General features: G+C 42.9%; 1 protein-coding gene across 2 annotated transcripts in view; it reads left to right on the forward strand.

Annotated features, from left to right (window-relative positions):
* Positions 1-23,232, forward strand: part of SEMA5A (semaphorin 5A) — a 460,360-nt gene that overhangs the window by 429,436 nt on the left and 7,692 nt on the right. For both annotated transcript variants that reach the window (XM_070246052.1, XM_023625852.2), the window contains 6 exons: positions 745-970; positions 4,229-4,447; positions 11,645-11,815; positions 13,370-13,525; positions 14,948-14,995; positions 20,677-20,888. In XM_070246052.1, the coding sequence (XP_070102153.1) occupies positions 745-970; positions 4,229-4,447; positions 11,645-11,815; positions 13,370-13,525; positions 14,948-14,995; positions 20,677-20,888 (1,032 nt within the window). The remainder of the gene's footprint in view (positions 1-744; positions 971-4,228; positions 4,448-11,644; positions 11,816-13,369; positions 13,526-14,947; positions 14,996-20,676; positions 20,889-23,232) is intronic.

Below are 23,232 nucleotides of genomic sequence, written 5' to 3' on the forward strand. Positions count from 1 at the left end.
GAGCCATAGTGTTTAAAATACTTGCCAAGAAATTTTTAAGTGGTTCAAGTGGATCTTCATAATTGTAGTCCTAAATCCCACCCTCCCAGCACACACCATGCCCCCATTTGTCAGGCCTTCAGATCTACTCTCTGCTCAGCTCTCAAGACCCTCCCACCTGTGCTTGCATATACCTGTAGCGAGGGAGTGGAGGAGAAAATGAGAAATGCCATCAAGGTATTCACCAGGGAAATCTTGTGAAAACTTATTGACTAAAGGTTAGCATATATTATGTTTTCAATTGGATACTTACCACTCTAACCCTTTGAATCTATGATCCCAGAGTTTAAAATATTTGTTAAAATCAAAATGAATATTATGTGGTTCAAAAGCAAATTCTGGTTTCATTTTAACTTTAATCTTTTAAAGAAAACAATGAAGCTTAACATCAGAATAATCAGCATTTTTGGTTACTTATTAAATGGAAGGAACATGATTTTTATGGGATTACCATTTTTATTCACATACAATTACATTTATTGTCTCATGCTCATTGTTGATGCAGGAGAAACCGCAGAGTTGACTTGAATGCTGAACATTCCCTTACATGCCTAATTTAACATAAATGGAGTTGTAACTTTGGAGAGTAGCTGGTAGGTGTGAGGATCTGAAGTTTGAGAGAGCCTTGTCTTTCACTCAAGGAAGGAAGCCACTGGCTCTGTTTATTCCAAATGATAAGCACGTGCCACCCCTTTTCTCTTCCAGGAGTACCAGCCTTGTAATACCAACCCATGCCCTGAACTGAAGAAGACCACCCCCTGGACCCCCTGGACACCTGTCAACATCTCTGACAATGGCGGCCACTATGAGCAGCGATTTCGATACACGTGCAAAGCCCGGCTGCCTGATCCGAATTTGCTGGAAGTGGGAAGACAGAGAATAGAAATGCGATATTGTTCTAGTGATGGAACCAGCGGCTGCTCCACAGATGGTGAGTAGCGACTGCATGGAGACTGACCCACTTCCATGGACAAGCCTTGATCTTATCTCTGAGTGGATAGAAAGATTTTTTTCTTTTTGATTATTTATGGCTTAGCAATCATTATAACAATGATCCCTCTAGAGCAGAACTGGTTTTGTAGCAGATTAATGGGAAAGTCTCTTACTGTAAAAATTTAGTCATAGATTGAGGTGGTCCTAGGAATTCAACCCTCAAAATAACACTATATTTATAATAGGTCCAGAATAGTTTGTGGGAGATTTATTCCGTGTCGGAAAATATATTGAGGAAGGCTCAGTAATCTTCTGTAGTTCTTCCGGCACTGAAACATAAGCTGCAAGGAAGCTTTCCCTTTTTTGTCCTAAAAGTGGACAAAGACAACAGAAGTGCATCTCTATGTTTATACCTATAGAAGAGTCTTTCTATTAAAAAGCACAACAGGTGAGAATCCTTTCAGAGGCTTTGAAATTGCTTTGCCCTTGTAATTATATAAATCTGCTCAGTGCCATATTAGCAGTGTGGGGAAAGCTCTAGAGCAGACCAGAAGGTCCACCCTCTACCTGGCCCTGCCACTGAATGGTCCTCTCACCTCGGGCAACTCATTTGCTCTCCCTGGAGCTCAGGTGTCTCGGCTGCAGGAAACAGATGAGGCTGGCTGTCCCAAAGAGATTCATTTCTGCTTCCTTCTTTATCTCTCCCATCATTCTCATCTAATTTAACAAAAGCTGTCCAATTCTAAAAAGAAAATGGTTCTCGGATCACAATTTGATGAGAACAGTGATAGCCACATCTTGCACTAGACCACCTTGAACATGTCTCAGCACTTTTGTGTTTATGATTCTACCTTATTCTTCCACGATGAATGTGATATAGAAAGCACAGTAGCCATCAATGTCATTTTTAGAGAAAGAGCCTTAGACCCAGAGCGGTTGGCCTAGGAACCAGAGCTGGTGAGTCGCCATGTTGGGCTGAGGTGGTTGGGATGAATTCAAGGAGGTCGATAAATCTCCTGCAGTGCTGGAGGGAAGCCTTACACAGAGTGGCTCTGAGTCAGGACCATCAGCTGCACACATGTCACAGATCTCCATGCCACCCCCTGGGAGCTGCTGAACAGCCGAGGCAGCTTAGAGCTACCAGCCTGGATGCATGGAGGCCCGACAGTTGCCATCAGGAGCCACTGCTTATCATATCGTTCTCACTGACGTTAACTGTCTCCTGACCTCAAACCATTCTGCTCATCGTAGCTCAGTAACTATTTAAGCTTGTTTATTATTTCTTGGATTAAAAAAAAAGTCTGCTTTAGTGAAGGATTTTGTGTGATTAAGTCTATAATTTAAATAAAACAAGTAAAAACCCATCTAGAAAATCAAGCAAAATTATATTCACTCATTAATTCTGTAAAATCCTGCTTTAGTGAGGAGAAAAGATAAGTGATGGAAAACCAAGAGATAGAAAACTGAAGGCCCATTTTAAAGATCTACATTCCACAAAGGATGATCATGTGATTTCAAGTCAGAGTTGTGAGATACAATACAAAATGGCCAGTTAAATATGAATTTCAGATATTTTTCAGAATTTTCTTAGTACAGTTGTATCCCATGAATCTTTTTAGAATAAGTATGTCCCTTGCAATATTCAGAGGATATTTATGCTAAAATATTGTTTGTTGTTTATCTGAAATTCAGATTTAACTGGGCTTCCTGTATTTTATTTGCTAAATCTGGCAACCCTGTCTCAAGTTGCAGTTACCTGTTCCCTTATTTCAGAGCAGGCTGTGACCTGTCTTACTTCTTGTGACATCAAAGTAAAAAAGAGAAAATGAATGACAGTATTTCCCTATACGTTAACTTTATTCTCTTTTCTGAACATATCTTTTTTAATCTTTCCATTCTCAGATACATACAAAACCAAAACTAATATTTGTTTTAAATATTAGTAATATAAACTAAGGAAAAATTTATAAAAGATCCTGTATTTCCTCCAAAAGTATATCATGGACATGACTTAAAAAGTACTTCATCCTCCTTGTGTCTTAATGGCTTCAAGTTCTAATGACCATCCACGCATTTTGGCATTGATATCTTGAAGATACAAAATTGGACTTGGCGTCTGACCACACAAAATGGGGCTTAACTGTGCACGGCTGTTCTTTATTGATTAACCACAAAGTGCTGGTTCATCACAGGCAGATATTTCTAATCCATTTTCTCTAAAGAGCATCCTGCCTCGGTTTCTGAACCAGAGTTTTAAAGTAAACAGCCCAGGAGTTGAACAATGAATGGATAGAACTGTTGGCATATTTGCCTTCTCACGCTTCCCCAGGACCTCATTGCATCCTTTGAGAGCTTTTTGTTAAAATCTGTGTCCCATAGCCTACATGTGAGAAAATTACTGAATATTTTTTAACGTTGTAAGTAAGTAGGCATCTTCATCAAAACAAACAGGAATGACTGTGGCTGATTAAACGCCTCAAGTACAAATTGCTCGGAGCAGACCTGAACCAGTTCGTACCAAGACAGCTCCCCACACACACACACATACACACCCCCGGCTGCTTTCACTGCTTCTGTTGCTGCCTTTGTTCCTGGGGAAACACATTCTTCTCGTACGTGCACTCTGCACTTCAGGGAGCGTTTGCCAAGTGGCAAGGTCATTCAGGGTTGTGCTCAGTCCCGGGTCAGGAGCTGAGCCCTCTGCATGTTTCTGGAGTGGACGTGTGTCCCCATGGCCTGTGATCAGAAGCAGTTAAGGCCACACCTTCACCAGCCTTCACTTGCTTTGGAAAAGTTAACAGGGGAAGGGACAGGGTTAGAGAATGTTTGAATCCTGCCTGCATTTTTCCAGAGGATGTCCTCAGTGATGAGCACCACCCCATCGTGGATAACGGTGGTTTGTTGTAGAATTCCCAAGGGAAGTGACAAAGTTATGTTTTCTTTGTATTTCAGAAAATTAAGAGACCTACAAACATAAGCCCTATTGCTTGTGTGAGGATTTTGCCACATTTACAAATCGAGATCGTCCTTGCACCTTATTTAATAGCGACGGCAGAGGTTGTGGCTTGAGTTCTAGGAGGCTGTTACTCAACTGCAATTTTTTTTTTTGACTTCTGAAGTATGAAAAGTGTTCATCTGATTTTGAGAGTGTAGTTATAGAAATGAAGCACACAACTGATACACGATGAAAGTTAGTGTGGACTCTGGTTACTCTGAGAACTCCTGATAGAATCACACTTTACCTTTTCCTTGGCAGGCCTTTCTGGAGACTTCCTGCGTGCAGGAAGGTACTCTGCCCACACTGTCAATGGGGCTTGGTCAGCCTGGACATCATGGTCACAGTGCAGCCGCGACTGTAGCAGGGGCATTCGGAACCGGAAGCGAGTTTGCAACAATCCAGAGCCCAAGTATGGGGGCATGCCTTGCCTGGGCCCCTCCCTGGAGTACCAGGAATGCAACATTTTGCCTTGCCCAGGTGAGTGGATTGAGTGATCTGGAAAAGGTCTGAAAAATCAAGGGCCTTAGAAGACTTTCTAATGTAGGGAGCTCACTCAGCTTAATATAACCTAGGCTGGATTATATTCATTTATTTCTTCTGATTTAAAAGAAACTAAAACATTCTTATGAGCCCCTATGAGGATCGTGGGCCCTAGATGCTGTGCCTAATGGAGAAGTTGGAGAGATATGTCATGTCCCTGAACCTGGAGGCTGGCCCCCTCCAAGACTCTGATGGGCCCAGCCCTCTAGGAACTGGCCTCCATTCATACCACAGATTCTTCCTCTAGGGTGATGGTTATCAAGGGTGACCCAGGTCCCTTGTGCCCTTGGTCATCAGGGTCCACTTTCTTCTGAGTTCAGTCCTCTGAACACACACTCTTCTCTCCTGGAGGCCCACAGGAACTGTGTTTTCTGGGTCTTCCTCCTGAGACCCAGCTTTTCATTCCATGGAATTCCCAAACAAGCACCAGGTTAATAAAATGAGCTTGAAGAGCCCCCACCCTGGGTGTTGTCTGACAGCCCCAAAGGCTCCTCTGTCTCCTTTAACATTCTGACCATCACTGTGTTCCTCCTGCCACAGCTCTGGGTGCAGCTCTGTCACCATCATTGCTTCCACTGACCTTCCCACAGTCAGAGGATCTGTAACCCGGTGCCTTATGGCTATCCCGAGTGCTGGTCTACAGCTGTGTGTGCTGCCTTTGACTTCTGTCAGAGGGAATGCTCCAGGAGGACGGGGACTTCTGAGACACTCTCACCTCCTGCAGTGCCCTCAGCTCCCAGCACGGGCCTGGCACACACTAGAAATAGCTATCAGTAATTGTTTGTTGCATGATGAGAAATCACACAATTGGTTACTTGATCTCCCTTCCTTCATTCATTCAATTTTTCAGCAAACGTTTTTGGATAGCCCACTCTGCACTATTCACAGTGTAAAGAACGATACAGTGATATCATCCAAGTCAGAAAGGAACTTACAGTTCAGTAAGGAGGCATCCTGTGATTAATGGCAACCCAGTATGGTCACTGGCTATTGGGTTGGTGACAACAAGATATAGTGGCTACATCATCCAAGGACCCATTGAGCTGGAATCATGGCAGTTACACTTAGCAAGCTGCCCCTGAACTGAGTCTTGAGGGACAGAAGTTGACCAAATAGACACGCGGGGATGGGGAATGGGGGAGTTATTCCAAACACTGTGTACAGCATTTTTAAAGACACAGAAGCTTGCAAGTATAGCGTCTTTTTCAGTAGGTACAAACAACTTTCTGAGTTCTTTAAACAAGGAACTGAGGAACTGGCTTGTAGCAGTGCTCAGTGAGCATTTGTTGGATGGGTGGATGTATGTATGTGTAGATGGATGGATAGATGATGGATGGCTGGTTGGATGGATGGATGGATGGCTGGATGGATGGATGGGTGGATGGATGGATGGATGGATGGGTGAGTGGATGGATAGTTGGATGAAGAAACATGTACTGAATTAAACTGAAAATGCACAGTTGTAGCTGTGGCTGAGGCTCCCAATAATGTCCCTGCTCCTACAGCTGCTCCACTCCTCCTGGGCTGTCTCTGCCTGAATTTCTCAGCCTCAGGAGACTCTTCTCTCCAACCACCCGGCTTTCCTGGCCAAGCAATGTCAAGGAGCTGGGAAAGGTCACAGAACCAGTTCTTTCCCACAGCCCCAGCATGAAGAGTCGAAGGACTCCTCCCCCAGGTCTGGGAGGGAGCTCAAGGGGTGACATCATTAGATTAGGATCCGTGCTGTAAACTGGAGCAGAGAGGGCCACATGGGAATGTCAGGATTCTTCCATCCACCCTTGCCTCCCCAGGCTCCAGACATGAGTCCTTGTTGCCATTGGCAGACGTGCAGATTCTTCCAGATGCTTGGATGCTGCCCTGGTCCTTCAGTGCAAGGCTCAGGCCCATCTCAGGACATCCCATTAACATGATCTGGTGGTTATTTTTATTTTTGGTTGATTTGATGGTCAAGCCAGTATCATGTATACATAACCTAATGTCTTGAAATAGCTCTGTCCTCATTTTCTTTCTGAAAGCCAAGATTCCATAGAGGGTTGTGGAAATATTCAGAGTGGCCCTGTCACTTTCCACTTGGGAGTGGGCGAGTTCACGGGGCTGAGTTGGGCAAATGTCAGTCCTCTTTCCCACCTCCTGGAAAATTCCCAAACACAGGACAGGATGGAACTCAGCAAAGAGGGGTTTGAAGCCCCTAGGGTTGCGGATGCTGAGCTGCTCAGCCAGTTATAGGGCTATTTTTACCTCATTGAGGGCATTCTCCTCTCTATAAATTTCCTCTTCCTTGGTCCTGCTGGGTCCATCATGAACAGTCACAAACGAGCACTATAGTTTATTCAAAGACGAGTTTTCTCATTATGATTAAGTTTGAAAATAAATCTGAAGCTAGAAGATAAAATACCTTTTAAATTAACCAATGAAAAATTTTGTCTCCAATTCTAGCGTGTACAATGAACTGCATGCAGTGTGGTTTTAAAGTTGAGCCAGTGTTGAAATGATCCTTTTTCACCTTCTGTGAGTTGATCTAACTTGTACCTTCGCCTACATAATTTACTTCCAACACTGGGAAGTAGCTTGATCTTTCTTCTTCACTCCTTCTTTTCCTCCATCCTTGTTTGATTCAGAACTAAGGATTCCAGATGTTGGTTGACAGTTAGAGACAACCGACTCTACTCAGGTAGAGTAACAGATGTTACTAAATAACATTCAAATTCAAATAAGATCATTCATTTTTCCTTTATTATGAAAACAGTAAGTGTGAGGGAGAAGGAACACTCAGTGAGAAGCTAACCGGGAGGCAAACTCTTTGTCTCAAAATGAAGACTTCGGACAGGTGTGTGTTCTATAGATAACATCTGTCGGATACCTGTGATGTGCAAGAACACTCTGTGCTTTTCTGTCCATGATATCATGGAGTCCACACACTTAGTTCTGTAAAATGCAAGTGACACAAAAGGAGCGTAAGACATTGGTTCTGTCCTGAGAGAGCATTGAGGCTGTTTGGGGTGGGGGTGGAGGGGGCGGTTGGTGTAGGACACTTCTGCTCAGAGATCCTTAGAGGAGCTGAGAGCACAGCGTCCTTCAGTGAAGACCTGTGTGGCCCAGAACTCAGTACACCAGGGAATTGATGTCAAATATGCCCACGGCGTAAAGGAATGTAAATGTAGGACTTTATATCTCTGACAGCCCTGTGGATGCCTGACACTCAGACGTTAATTATTTAGTTTTACTTGGCTCTTTAGATCACTAGTAATGGTACTTTCTGTTGCCTTCATTGTTTTTATTTTACTGTCCTGGGTGGAGTATTCAGCTAGAACAAGGATTTTTATCCCTTCTATCAAGTTACTTAATCTATAAATTTCACTTGATCAAAAATAATTCCCTACAATTAATTGCTTTCATTTCTTGAAAGAAACATGGATCTGAGCTTTCGTGTATCTGTCTGATCTTCTTCTGAGCCAATCTCTCTTGGGCCATGAGGAGATTTCCATGTGACTTCTAGTGATGTGACAGGAGTTATGTGAAACCCTAAACTCAATTCCTGTTCCTGGGTTCAGTGTGCCAGTGGCGAGTCCCACTCCCCACTCATTCGCTCTACAACCTAACCTCTCTGTGTCTCGGGTCCCCTATTTCTAGAACACACTCCATGGCTGTCCTGAGGATGAGGGGCAATACTGAATGAGTTATTGTTATCATCACTAGTGTTGTTCGCGATGATTTTCTTAGTCCAGCATAGTTTATGGAGCAGAAAAGGAAGATTTCAGATGCTCAGCCTCACTCCATCCCCTGATGTGCCATGCCCTGCACGGTGCCTGATGTGTGTTTTGTTCTCTTGGCTTTGAATGTCCCTGCTTCCCCACCTGGCTCTGCATGCTCCCTGGCAGTGAAGACTATTTCATTAAACTTTGTATTCTGTAATTTCTATTTTAGAAATTTTTTAGCCTTCCTAACATGAAACGTTTGTACAATATTCAATATCCTTTTTCATCCAGTACAAACCACCATGCCCCTTGTCTCCAGAGTCACTGCTCCAAGAAGAAGGTTGACACCTGTTATGTAAGCACAAAGTTGAAAGAACAGGAAGTGGAGACCGGATTAGAATTGGCCTGGGGCACAGGGCAATTACAGACCAATGCAGCTACCTGATAGAGTGAAGAAGTGGCTGAAATTCTCCGTTGATTTCATTTTGTACTGAAATCATCTGTTTCCCTAGTTCTTAATATATCTCTCAGGACAGTGAAATTGAAATTGAAATTGGTAAGGGTACCATGTGATCTTGTGGTTTAAACTGGCAAGTGGGAATGTTTTAGCAACTGGGTTCTGTTACAAATGCTCCCTCAAACTGTTAACATTTCAAACAAGAACTACATTTTCTCTGTTAAACAACAAATGATTCTGTGCCGGGGTAATTTATCATGATACTGGGAGAACAGTTGGTGTGTGTGTTGGGAGGGGGGTTTATTAGACTAGATGAGATATTAATTGGCTTAAGTACTAGTCGAGATGTGGATAGGAATAAATACCATTTGAAATATCACAAGGTAGATTGGAGACATCAGTTTATTAGCTTCCTAGTGTGTGACCATTAGATGCTGCATGATTATAGAATGATTGTGACTGAGGACGTTTAGTCTTTGGTTTATTTTTAAATTTTTAAATTTTTTTATTGTAGTAAGAACACTTAATATGAGATCCACCCTTTTAACAAACCTTTAAGTTCACAATACAGTTCTGTTAACTATAGATACAGTGTTGTATAGCAGATCTTTAGAACGTATTCATCTCACTTCACTGAGACTTCATACCCCTTTGAGCAACAACTCCTTGTTTCCCGCTCCCCAGCCCCTGGCAGTCCCTATTCTACTTCCTGCTTCTATGAATTTGACTATTTTAGATTCCACATATAAGTGTTATCATGCAGTATTTGTCTTTTTGTGACTGGCATATTTCACTAGTGTACTGTTCTTCAGGTTCATCCACGGTGAGGCATATCACAGGATTTCCTTCTGTTTTAACTGAATAACATTCCACTGTATGTATATACCACATTTTCTTTATCCATTTATCTGTCAGTGGACACTTAGGTTGTTTCCGTATCTCGGCTATTGTGAATAATGCTACAATGAACATGGGGGTGCAGGTATCTCCTTGAGATCCTGATTTCCATTCTTTTGTGTATATACCCAGAAGTGGGATTACTAGATCACATGGTAATTTTATTTTTAATGTTTGTGTGTGTGTGTGTGAGGAAGATTGTCACTGAGCTAACATCTGTGCCAGTCCTCCTCTACTTTATGTGGCATGCCACCACAGCATGGCTTGACAAGCAGTGCTAGGTCCTTGCTCAGGATCTGAACTGGCAACAGGCCACTAAAGCAGAGCGCACGACCTTAACCACTACGCCATCAGGGCATTCCCTATTTTTGATTTTTTGAGGAACCACCATACTGTTTTCCATAGTGACTGCAACATTTTACATTTTCACCAACAGCATACAAGAGTTCCAGCATCTCCCCAACACTGTTATCTGTTGTTGTTTAATGTGGAGGTCTTTTTGGTAATAGCCACCCTGACAGGTGTGAGGAGATGTCTCATTGTGGTTGTGATTTTCATTTCCCTGATGACTAGTGATGTTGGACATCTTTTCATGTACCTGTTGGCCAGTGATCTGCAGGTTCATCATGCCATCTTCAGGTAGTTGGTTCGAAGTCGGGTTCCCATCTACATGAGGCATTAGAACCTTCTGAGCCCCTGACTGCCTTGTGTACATTCAGACAGCCGAGCTCCATGACACCTTCTATCTACAGCACTGTGACTTGCCTGTGCCTTAGTGAGGGGTGTGCAAGCGTACCCACTTGAAGCCAAGCTTCAGCTTGGGTTACAGACAGAGAAAAACTGCCAGCAGGCATTCCCCGCAGTGAGAAAGAGACATGAGAGAGGGTTTGGAATATGTTAAAGTTCTAGGCAAACGCATGCCTGCCTTCCTATTGCTGGTCTCATGGCCTGTGTCAGATGTCTGATTGGTCCCCTCCTCCTTTCTCATCCAGCTTATTGCTTATGAGGGAAAATATTGTTGAATTCTGCACACCCATGTAAACTGTTGATTCACAGAATTCCCAGTTAAGTTACAAATTCATTTTAAAATTAGGTTCAAGTGTTTTTGTTTTTGTTGTCTTTTACTTTTTGCAAATTAAATATCATCATAAACATGATGTTTCTGCTCGCATTCTCAAAAATACTTTCTTTCTACCTATGCCTATGTCTAAAGAAAAATATTATTCCATAAAGATGTATTAAATTGTGATGGGTGTATTAAAATACAACTGGGTCATCCTAGCCAGAACCACCTTGTGTCCTGAACAATTCTGGCATTCTCTTTCGTGGTTACTCGGTTTTTCATGTGGGACCTGGAGAAAAACTCCACTACTATCTACGCATAATAATAGAGAGTCTTTTGTCAAACTGTTGGTCAAGGAAGCTGATCTGCCTGATGTTCATATTATAAAACTCATCTTCACATCCAATCTGAAGTCTGGCTGCAGATACTGGGCCTTCCTCTGTTTAGTCTGTTATATGAACACACTGTTGAGTGTGTGTGGTTATACTTAGTTTGGTTGGTTGGTGCCTGCATCTACAGAGCATCCTTCATAGCCCTTCCTTGTAGGACCTGTTAGCTTTTCTCTTTCCCACTCTGATGGAGCAAATCCTAATCCAATTCGTAAGGAAGGCTGTGCCAGGAACTACTTATCCTTGACTATAAGTCTCAGCTGGCCGACTAGAGTGGGTGATTAGCAAAGGTGAGAGCTAGCTGGGGCTTCATGTTAATAAGGGCAGGATGTGGTCCACGGTTCACTCCCAGGGCTGGGATTGTATTACATACATTTCTCTCCTCTGCCATCCTCATGCCTATGTATAATGTGTTGAGAGATATTTCCTGAAAAAACAAATAAGAGGAATTGAAAAAAACGTAGGGAAGAATATGCAAAACTGGTTCCCTCACCAGGAGGAAGACCCCAAATACTCGCTGTGAGTGGCAGTGGTGTACACAGGTGCATCCTGCAATGCAGATTCCATCTCTAGCCACATTCAATGGGTCAGATTTGGATTTCAGAAGTGGTGTGACTTTGTGTCCCTTCTCAGTGGATGGCATGTGGTCTTGCTGGTCCTCGTGGTCAAAATGCTCGGCGACATGTGGCGGTGGACATTACATGAGGACCCGCTCCTGCACAAACCCAGCCCCAGCCTACGGAGGAGACATCTGCCTGGGGCTGCACACGGAAGAGGCGCTCTGCAGCACGCAGCCCTGCCCCGGTAAGTGGCGCCCCTGCCGTGCTGGTCACCCAACTTTGGGACAAACACTCCTCTTTCTTTGGTTTAGAAATGGTGAAATTGATACCACATCACAATAAGTACTGAAAGAGGGGAACACATCAATCCTGCACCATTACCCCAAAAGCAACTTCATAATACCTGGTTCTACAATAGAAGAGCTCTCACCATGCATAATTTTAGAACTAGTAACAGAAACTAGTTATGACAAAGCATGCTTAAAATGTTTAACCTGGTAAAGCGATCTGAGATTTTGTTGTTGAAAACCAGAGTAGGGAGCAGGGACCACCCTGTGAAGCTGCTTCACAGGAACTGGCCTCAGGACAGTGGGTGTGAGTATCCCAACTCCAAGCGGGCTGGTGCCAGGGCCTACAGATGCTCAGCAGCAGACTTCCCCATCCAACAATTAGCTTCATTTTCCCACGTGGAGGGACCACTTGGAATGAAAATGAGACACACTGAGTCTAACTTTGACATTGAAGCACTCACTCTTTTTTTTTTTTTAACTTGCTCCTATAGATCTTTCTGGAAAGTTCCATTTATACTGAAAAGTGCCTAGAAAAGTGCCAGTTTCTCAGCCATTCCCAAAACTGGTACTTTACACATTTCTAAGAAAAATTGTACCCTTTACAATGGATCAAGGCACAAGTTTGATTTCCAAATTTTCCCCACACTGTAAAGATGACGCTTAAATTTAAAAAGAGGAGAAAAGCAAATGGCATAGAAAAAAAATTTTTTTATGTTGTTTAATGTTCATAAATAATATTGAGAGTTCACTTTGTTAACCTCCTTCCTTAAAATATGTGTTATTCCTCTATTCACACATTTGTAGGCCTGGATGAGTTTAACAAATCCTAGCAAACCTTCCACTTTGAGGTGAATTCACTTTAAATCGCTCATCTTTTGGCCTTAACCCAAGACTCATGCATTGATCTCATGCGCTTCAGTGACAGTAAACATGGGATAAAATGAATTCCACCCCAAGAACAGCCTGACTTTGGTATATTGACTCTGCAGAATTATTTTTACAACAGAAGAGAAAGTACTTACAGTAGCTGAAGCCCCTTCAGCAACAGGGCTTTCTCATTAACGCACCATCATTTCTCTTGCCTGAGCATTGAGGCCTGTAGGAATCTTGGGAGAAGCCTTTGAGGGCTGCTTCTCATAACAGAGCATCCTCCTCTCGGAAATCGTCTGCCCTAGTAGTTTCTCCCCCCACCACTGATGGTCTCTGCCCAGCTGGGCCTCATGGATTAGCTTACTGAGTGTCTGATACAACCACTTTAGAACATTAAGATAATATGGGTTTTGGAAAATATATTTTAAACACATTATCTCTGATCAACAATATACAAGTTCTTTTATTCATGCTCATGTGTAGTTTACTTACTGGACTGGTCAGAAGATACAAGTCCATCTTATTTATATATAGAGCCATTGAAAACTTAAAGTAACATATGGAACCTGGCACTGCTTCCAGGTTGATAGATCTTAGCTGGTATTGGTCCCGCATCTCTCCCCTTCTGCTTGCTGCAGAGAGCTGGTCGGAGTGGTCAGACTGGTCCGAGTGCGATGCGTCTGGAGTCCAGGTCCGCGCCCGCCAGTGCATCCTTCTGTTCCCTGTGGGTGGCCAGTGTTCCGGAAACACAACGGAGAGCCGGCCGTGTGTTTTTGATTCCAATTTCATCCCAGGTGAGGGCAGAGATGTTTCTCAGTGTAAACAAACCATTTCCAATGTTTAGAGAGGAAATGATTTATAGGTGAGGGTTTTATCTGTTCTTTGAGGTCCTAATTTTGTGAAACAGAGACAATTCTATCAACTCTTGCGGTTTCAGGGTGAGTAAAGTTTAGATTTATGGAGAACTGTGAGCTCAGACCTGAGTTTAGACCATGAGTTTTAAGGTTTTTTTTAAGTACAATATCTTCTACAATTTATTGAGTATAACACAGAAGATTTTGCTCAAAATATGAAAATATGTTATTTGAATATTTTCATATGAGGTTTCATGCTTTGGCCATGCTGTGTATATACGTTTGCATAGATAAATAGGGTCATTCTCATCATGCAACCTTAATAAATTTGGGAAAATGGAAACCCATCATTGCTCTCATTTTGGAGAAGAGGTTGGCTGGCTCTTTTGCTGGAGGTTTTTCCTCTCGAAATCTATGTTTAGTTATTGGCGATAGCCAGTCCCCTGTCACATGCTCACTGTAGGCATGGTGCTAGATGTTTATAAATCATTTCGTATATGTACCCTCTATGCCTTAGGGCTGTGACATGGACCAAAGCAGAGACCAACTTCTTACAAAGTAATGATAGATAAAATCTTGTTTTCCTCCATTTATGGGAAAGAGAATATTTTAGAGAAAACTATTAGTTTTAGCCTCAGAAGCCACCTCAGCCATGTTTGGTATAGACCTGCAGGAGTGCTCATGGTGGTTGTTTTCCTCTTTAACTGTAGACATAGTTTTAATTCTTGTTATCTAATGAAAAATCAATACATGAGAGAATAACATTTCTGGATTCCTGAAATGGTATTTTATCCTTGGAGGTTAAAACATCTAGGGGATCTGTCCTCTCATTGGCATTTTACTTGTGTATTGAATATGGGTGATGGCAAAGAGCATGCGTGGACTCTGAATCAGGACTTTATTTATTATGGCAACTTCCTTTGAGCACTGATGGATTGATAGCCCTCTGCAGGAAATATGACAACACTAGCTTTGATGAAACAAAAGATCTGAGGCAGAAACATCACAGGCAAACCCTGTGGGGTTCCACAGCTGGCAGAATACATTGTTACAGAAAATCAGCACATACTCTGGCCTTATTTTGAAGCTAGTGCCCTGGTTTCAGCCCAAGGGACCATAGCATTTTCTTTCCGTAATAATGAATCTCACCCCTTCCCAATCAAGGTGACCTTGACCAAATACAGCCAGATTGGTTAAAAAAAAAACAAAGAAATAAATACAATGTTTTTAAACAATTAATCAAGTTTTTGGAAACTTGACACATAAAACTCAAAATCATTAGATGTTTTGTAAATGAATCATTAATGCAGTCTTCCTTCCCAACACTCTTTTCGTATTGTGATTGGATTTTTGCTTTTCCAGAAGTATCTGTCGCGAGATCCAGCAGTGTAGAAGAGAAAAGGTGTGGAGGTAAGTTCTTCTTTTTAATTAATTTATAATTGATTTCTGATATTTTCCAATCATTGCTCTTCCCATATGTTTCACACGATGTTTCTGCTGTCAGCGAAGAAAAACAGACTGGAAAACTCCTGGATCCAAACACTTTATACTTTGGTAGTATGAATGTTAAGGGTCAATATATGACCTCTGGATCAGTGGTTCTCACGGGGGGGCCTTACACCAACCTTAAGTATTGCCTGGGATCTTGATAGAAATGCGGATTCTCAGGCTCCACCTCCATCTACAGAATCAGATCCTCTCTGAGTGAGGTCTAGCCTTCTGTGGTTTAATAAGCCCTTGAGGTTATTCTGATGGATGTAAACTTTATGAACCAGTGATCCTGATATTAGCTATAGTTAGATTTCCCATGAGTAAAACAGAATTTGAGCATTTTGTTTAAATTTATGGTGCAAATATATGGCAGCCAGCCTCAAATCTCCAGACTGCTGAAATGACAGAATTGTAATGGGTGAAAGGTTATACCTATATCTCTAGAGGTATGTTTTCAAACTTCCCACAGCACTGAATGACAAAAATCACATTATCTGGTTCAAACCCATGATAAATTTGGACTTGATCATCTATTTCTATTTCTTCTGTATGGGAGGGGGCTGACTGTCCTTTGATCAAACCCAGCCCTGTCCACCTTTGCTGGTCAGAGCCAATATCCACACATAAGACCAGCTTCTTCGTATGTGGGAGTGATGACTTATAAATAATCATTCCTGGCATGATCCATTCCACCGGAGTAGTCCCAGACAGCTCAGCCCAAAGGACTTTGGTCTATCCCTGTGTCCCGATGGAATCTGGAGTTTCACGGGTGTGTTTTAGGAATGTACTTAGCGTTATTAACTACATTAAGATTTCAGTATCTGTTACATTACAGTATCTGTTACATATCTATCCATTTAGTCATCCATCTGTGAATCCATTCATTCAATAATCTTCACTGAGCACTCACTCTGCCAGTTTTGTGAAGGGTGTTGAGCCTACAATGGGCACTCGGCCTCAGCCCCCCTGGAACCAGACGTCATATTATAAGAGACCCCAGTGCCTGAGAAAGGCAATGTCTAGTGCCTGACCTAGGTCAGTTCAGTGAGTTCAGAGACCGGGAGTCACTAACTTGGGACACAGCTGCAAGCTGAATGTATGCCCGTTCACATAAAAGTACTCAAGCCATAAGTATCTCTTAATATCTTTAGATCAGTTGCTGTGTGCAGACACTGTATTGAATGACAAGAAGGATCCTATTTGATCCTCACAAAGAGCATTCATGGAGGCCACAGCCCACAGTTCTTTATGTAAAACTCTTGGAGATAGAGAAGGGTTTGGGATTCAGAAATTTTCCGACTATAGATGGGTAATATGGGGCATGCACTGCATGTTACATAACACCCCTGTAGGGTCTGGGGCCACGCTCTGTAACCAATCTCTTTAATGATGCAGCCATGAAATGCAAGCAAGGTGAAGGTGCTAGTGTTCCTCCTGGCAGTTCTGGGCAGTTCTGCAGCAAATGCATCAGGTCAGGTCATACTTTGCTGCCAGATGAGTGATGAAAAAACAATTTAAAAGATTTTGGTTTGGGGAATTGTAGAAAAGGGATAGCAGCCATGTATTTTTTACCTGCATTTTGTAGATGGGGACTGTGAGGGTCATAGAGATGAGGTCCCTGTGGCCGAAGTTCACAGATGCAGTCAGCGGTGGAGCCAGGGTTTGGATCCAGGCCGGGGCATCTGAGTGTGAGCTTTAAGCCCGAAGCACCACAGGAAAAGGGTCCTAGTACCAGGTGTCAGGGAGGATTGTGTTTGGGGGCCTGGAGCCATAGCAGCCCTGGGAAGGTGACACTCTTGGGTGATATCCAGGGTCCAGGGCCATTTGCTGCTCTCAGAGCAGCGTAAGTTAAGAATGGAGCGGAGTTTGGAGGGGTGCTGCCATCCCGAGGGAGGCCAAGACAGAACCTGGGAGTCAAACAGCTGATGCCCCTGCAGAGCTGACTGGCCTTCCATGCCTACCAGAGGTTTGGAAACTGCTTTCCCAGGTCGGCCCTACAAGATTACTGTGTGGAAGTCCTTCAAGGCTGTGAGCACCCAGAGAACATGGTGCAAAGCCCTGCCATCCTAAAAAGCTGCTTGTGTTTGTCGGAGCCAGCTGTGCCCTCGCTGCCCAACCCCAAATCAAGCCTTAAGACACTATGTATTAAATCAGAGACTTTAATTACTCAGCAGTTTCAGAACTGGTTTTTTAGCTCTTTAAGCTGCTGACATTGACACATCGGAATAGGCAGGTAAGCAGTCGGATGGACTGATTATAGGGCTGGTTGGTAAAAACAAGTACCTAGCAAGGATGTTTTGGGATGGATAGGAAGGCAACACAGAAGTCTTTTTCAGTTTGTTGAAAAATCAATTGAACTTTGCACAGAAAATCAGCCAGTTGAACCAACTGAGTAGTTGGTCTCTAGTCTAGCTTTACTGACCAAAAGCAACACCAAAAAAAAAGCATATTCAAAGCAAAGAGCCACACTAAGCAGATTCAAAAGAGATTTAATAGGCACTATTTTTTCCCTATGCAGAAAAATGTAAGCCTATTGAAATTTTTCAACTTAGAGAGCTATTTTTAGTTGCATGAGACACAGAGACTATATAATCCTCATAAAGATGTCAGCTGGCCCCAGGCACCTGCAGAAATGATTCATTTGACTAATGACAAAGTATCTGCATATGGAGAGCATCATACATCTTCCATATGTTATAATAAAATGTGTTCTCAGTGCAGCAGAAAGTATTTTTATCTGAGCATGACATTGACCCTGGGGAGTCCACACAGCTAAATTATGAAGAAATGACATCAGAAATGACAACACATGTGAAATCAGCCTTTGCTTATCTTGAGTACGGCTTTACGTTATACTAAAAACTTCTGGTGGTGGCTGGTGGGATGCCATGGACGCTTTCTTCAACCGTCACAGGTTGGGAGCTGTCCAGCTCTGGAGGCCTCTGACAAACTTGGGAAAGGCCAAGATTTGTGAATTCCTTTCACTTTGTTAAACCATTGACCACGTAATCAGGAAGTGAGAAATTGAGGTGGATGTCAGGAAGTGGCTGATACTTGTGGACTGTTATGTAATGTCCTCCTGTATCATCCATCTCCTGGTGCTGAAGACACTGGATGCCTGTGTTAAGGATCGTGTTCATTTAGAGTCTCAATGCAAGTGGAAATGTCTTGGTTACAGCTCACAGAAAACCCAGGAGGAGGCAGCCTCTCTGCACTTCTCTGTCCGTCCACCTCAGGACTCGAATCCATCTCTCAGGGCCCCTGGTCCCTGGAGCACAGTGTCTGGGAGCAGCAAAGGGGCACAGCTTAGAGGGAGAAGTCAGGGTTAAGGGACAGACAAGGGGTACTTCACCTCTGCTGTGGATCACAGGGAAGGTAAAAATAGCTCAGAGAGTCCTTGGGGAGGAGGCTGGGAGGTTAAGGTGCAGATACCCCAGGACCTGGGTGCCGGGCACAAACCTGCAAGTCTCTTTTCCCCAAGAGCCCTGGGGGCCTCGCTCTGTGCCCTGGGGACTCAGCTGGGGTCCATGGTATGACTAGTAGGCATCTCCAAGGTCTCATTTGAGTGCATGGTGGACAGATATGGGAGAGCATGGGTGACACTGGGCCCTTTGGTAGTGCTTGGAGGGGACACCCTGGGAAGAAGTCCAGATCCTCAGGTTGTGCCCTGTGCAATGGGGACATAAGGCCAGTAGCACTGAAGCAACAGGTTAGCCATAAAATGCCAACACAGCATAGGAGAAATGAGGCTGTGTTCGGCTTTACCTGATTTTCACTAATCCCAGCTTCATGAGCACTGGCCAAATGTTGTTTTTATTCCCTGAAAAGTAGAAACTTTAATTGCAAAGCATTATATCAGGACACAATGAATACTTATTTTTTTACAGTTGTTTCTCAGAGATTACCTGGGCCTTGATTTTGCTCCCTTGATATCACTCAAGCCCATGCTATATTAGAGACATAAGTCCATGTCAGCTCATTTTTTCAACATCTTGTGTTATAACTCAGGGAAAATAACTTAAAGATGCTATTAAATAGAAAAAATAATATGTAAAAAGAGAATCACTTCATGACCATTAAAAGATCATGGTTTAGGGGCTGGTGCACTGGCATAGTGATTAGGTTTGTTGTATACTCTGCTTTGGTGGCCCAGGATTCACAGGTTTGGATCCCAGGTGCAGACCTATACACTGCTCATCAAGCCTTGCTGTGGTGGTGTCCCACATGTAAAGTAGAGGAAGATTGGCACACATGTTAGCTCAGCAACCATCTTCCTCACCAAAAAAAAGATCATATTTTATTCCTTTGACACAAATCCTCTATTTCTTTGGAGTAGGACATTTTCTTTATAAGGTCTCCAAAATATAATATAAGTGAAAAAAATGGTACACGGGACAATATTTACACACACACGCACACTCAGAGCACGTAAGTGTGCAGAATATCTCTGGAAGAGCACAGGAGAAACTGGTTACAATATTTCCCTCTAGGAAAGAGAAAAGACCTTGTTCTTGTATACCCTTTTGCACTTTCTAATGTTATACAATGTGTGTATATTCATATTCAAAAAATATACAGAGGGTCTCTGACTTACGATGGTTTGAGTTTACAGTTCTTTGACTTTACGATGGTGCGAAATTGATGCACATTCTGTAGAAACCATACTTTAAATTTTGACTTTTGATCTTTTCCTGGACTAGCGACACGTGGTCTGATCCTGTCTGGTGATGCTGGGCAGGGGCCGCGAGCCATGCTCCCCGTCAGCCCCACCATCATGAGGGTGAACAACTGAAACACTGACAACCATTCTGCACCCGTCCAACCATTCTGTTTGTCACTGTCAGTACAGTATTCAATCAATTACATGAGATAGTCCACACTTTAGTATAAAATGGGCTCTGTGTGAGATGATTTTGCCCAACCGTAGGCTAATGTAACTGTCCTGAGCACCTTTAAGGGAGGCTGGCCTAAGCTATGATGTTTGGTAGGTCATGTGTATTAAATGCATTTTTGACTTAGAATATTTTCAACTCACAATGGGTTTCTTGGGATGTAACTCCATTGTAAGCTGAGGAGGACCTGTAATGGAAAACATAAGAAGTATGTAATTGGAACAAATGTTTGAATAAATGAAATGATAAAGGAGAGGGAGAAAATAGCTTGGTTTGCAGGTGAGCAGTAATTGGAAACAATAAATTCATTCTCGCTTTGTTCATGGGACGCAGCCATGCTGTATGCAGGGACACTCAGCCTGTTAAGGAACATGGAAAAAATGTTCCCTAGAAACCCCATAGACTGTAGATCATGCTGCGCTTGAAACAGAAGAAGAGTCTTGTACAAGCCTTTAAAGAAAAACAGAAAAAGCTTCTGCTAGCATACTAAGATGATCACCAAGACTGATTATAATCCGTAAGAGCATTTACTTAAAATACGCTGTGCTCACTGTGGAGAAGTGTCTTGGTGGCTATGACATTTCAAAGGAAAGTCCTATGATTTTGTGAACTTTGGAATGGGTACGAGGCTTCTCATCTAAGTGCACTGAGCTGTTGGGTAGCGTGTTCTTTTCCGGTGTAGCATCACTTTTGGTGCTGTCTTCCCAGAGTTCAACATGTTCCACATGATTGCTGTTGGGCTGAGCAGCTCTATCCTGGGCTGCCTTCTTACACTTCTTGTCTACACCTACTGCCAGCGGTACCAACAGCAATCCCACGATGCCACTGTCATCCACCCGGTTGCACCTGCCCCTCTCAACACCAGCATAACTAACCACATCAACAAACTGGACAAGTATGACTCGGTGGAGGCCATCAAGGTAAGGGATTAGCAGTGACTGCTGCAGCCAGGTGTGCAAAGAAGGCAGGTGGACCCTGAGGGCTGTTGGCAAAACTCAGTGGGGGTGGAGCAGGTGATGGTCGGAGGGCAAGGTAGAAGGCCCCCTTATGATTAACGGCCTTTTTAGCTTTACTTTGCCTGAGAAAAGATGGCGTCTCCTATTGGGAATTAAGTTAATAATAGAACATAGGAACAGCAACAAATAAAATGCCAGAAAAATATTGGGTCATTGGTCAATATCCACCTCTGCCTCCATGGTGCCTTCCACATCCAAAGAGAGGTCTTTCAAAGAGAAGAGCTCCAGGACAAGGACTTGTACACTCTGGGCAACAGAATGAGGACCAGAGTTGGGCAGCAGACCTACAGGTCCATTTCAGGGGTCACCAGGATAGCATCCTGAGAAAAATTGTTACATTATTATAAAGACTATCTCCACATACTTTTCAAGCATAATGAAGGTTCTTCAGGTTTGCATAACAGAAAAGTGTGTGTGACTGATGTGGGGTGATGTATTTTGTTAAATTTTCCAGTGGGTGATTAATCCAGTGTTTGACTCATATATTTAGAGTAAATGACCAAGTCTTCCTCTTGTTGTAAGGAAGAAGGGATGGAGAGGGTGTTGGCTTTGGATCTGATAAGTCTGGGTTCATGAGTCACTTACCATCTGGGTAAACTTATGCCAGTTATTCATACTCACTGAGATTCCATTTTCCCCTCAATAAATTGGGAATAATGAGAATCAAATGAGGTATTTTATAGAAAATGCCTTGAACAGTGCCTGGTAAAATAAACGTGGTTTTTATTGGAGGCAGTTTGCATCCTGGTTCAGAGTACAAATTACTTAGTTCTTTGAACCTCAGTTTCTTCATCTTTAAATTGGGTATATCAATACATCCTTTCATATCATTTTTGTAAGGTTTAAGTGGACTAAGGTGCATAAGGCCCAGCACTCAGCACATCATAGCTGTTGTTCTTACCATGACTACACAAGAGGCCAGGAGAGTAGCTGGGAAGATATCAAGGGCTCTTGTCTACTGCGCCCAACCTCCCCTACCACCCACATGAATGAAGTTCTCATGAGCTAAGTTATCTAAATTTCAAAATTCCTGTTCAGTTGGTGGTTCCCATTAACATTCCTAGGGAGTATTATGATGCCCTCTCTCTGCTATGACAGTTTCCTTTGAAGTTCAGTTTCCTCCCCCTGTGGGAATATTGAATATCCTCAGCCTTTACAACTGCAGGTGATTGGAAGGTCTTATGTCTTGGGAGCCACAGTGTCCTCACTTGTTTCCTCCCTGCCACGAGGCCCCCATTCTTCACCACTTAGACAGAGACAAAGCCCACTGACTTTTACCCATGGATCCTGCTTACAGCAGGATCGAGAATCCATCAGCACCTTATACTAATCAGATGACAGAGCTGGGGAATGAAGCATCAGGAATTAATAACATGCCCCACGTGCCCTCTCAGAACAGAGCTCCCAGAGTATGAGGAGAAACACGAGCTCCTTCTATAAGCAAGAACTATCCAAACAAACGTCTGGAACCCAGGAATGGCGCTCCTCTAAATGTGATTCCAACCCATCAGCTCATCTGTGGGCACTGTGACTTTGAGCATCTGAAGATAATTTAACTGGTCTTCTGTTCTCACTTAAGGTCCGGTAGCCACTTAAGATCATCAGAAATCTTGCTGCTATGAGGGCAGAGGACCTGGAAAGCACTGACCTCTACCTAGTCTCTAATGAATCCTTCTAGAACTTTCTTCTGATACCTTGCCCAGACTAGTCCCGGACAGTTGGCCTCTGCCTGTCATCCTACAGCTTTATTTTGATCCTCTTTATATTTACCCTCAACTTGGGATAGTTCAGCTCTTTGAAAGTACAAATGGCTTTAATGACTATTAATGAGGAAGGGCATCTGTGTCAGAAGTGGCTACACTGGTCACCTTCTAACAAGTGAAGAAAATAAAAGGAAATTATGTCATTTGAAATTTCACACATTGACTTAAGTTCCTTCAAAATCTCTTGTCAACGTACCTATCCATGGCAATCAGGAAGCTGCTTAAACATCCCTCAATTGTATTTGGTAACATTCAGTGTTTGATAATTTGAAATCACTAGAGCTTTAGCTTTCCTGGAGGTTTAGCTTGAGGTTTTCTAACTCTTGGAGACTTCCTGACTGAAGTTCAAGAATCGACTGGGAGACATCAAAAACTGCCAACCTCATTCTAGTTCTGAGGCAAGAGCTCAGTAAGGTAAATAATGTGAGGAAGCAAGAAAGTGAGAAAACACATTTTAGAATAACGGAGTCTTGGAGAGAGCTCAA

Source organism: Equus caballus, chromosome 21, assembly GCF_041296265.1.
Source record: "Equus caballus isolate H_3958 breed thoroughbred chromosome 21, TB-T2T, whole genome shotgun sequence".
NCBI classification, from domain to species: domain Eukaryota; kingdom Metazoa; phylum Chordata; class Mammalia; order Perissodactyla; family Equidae; genus Equus; species Equus caballus.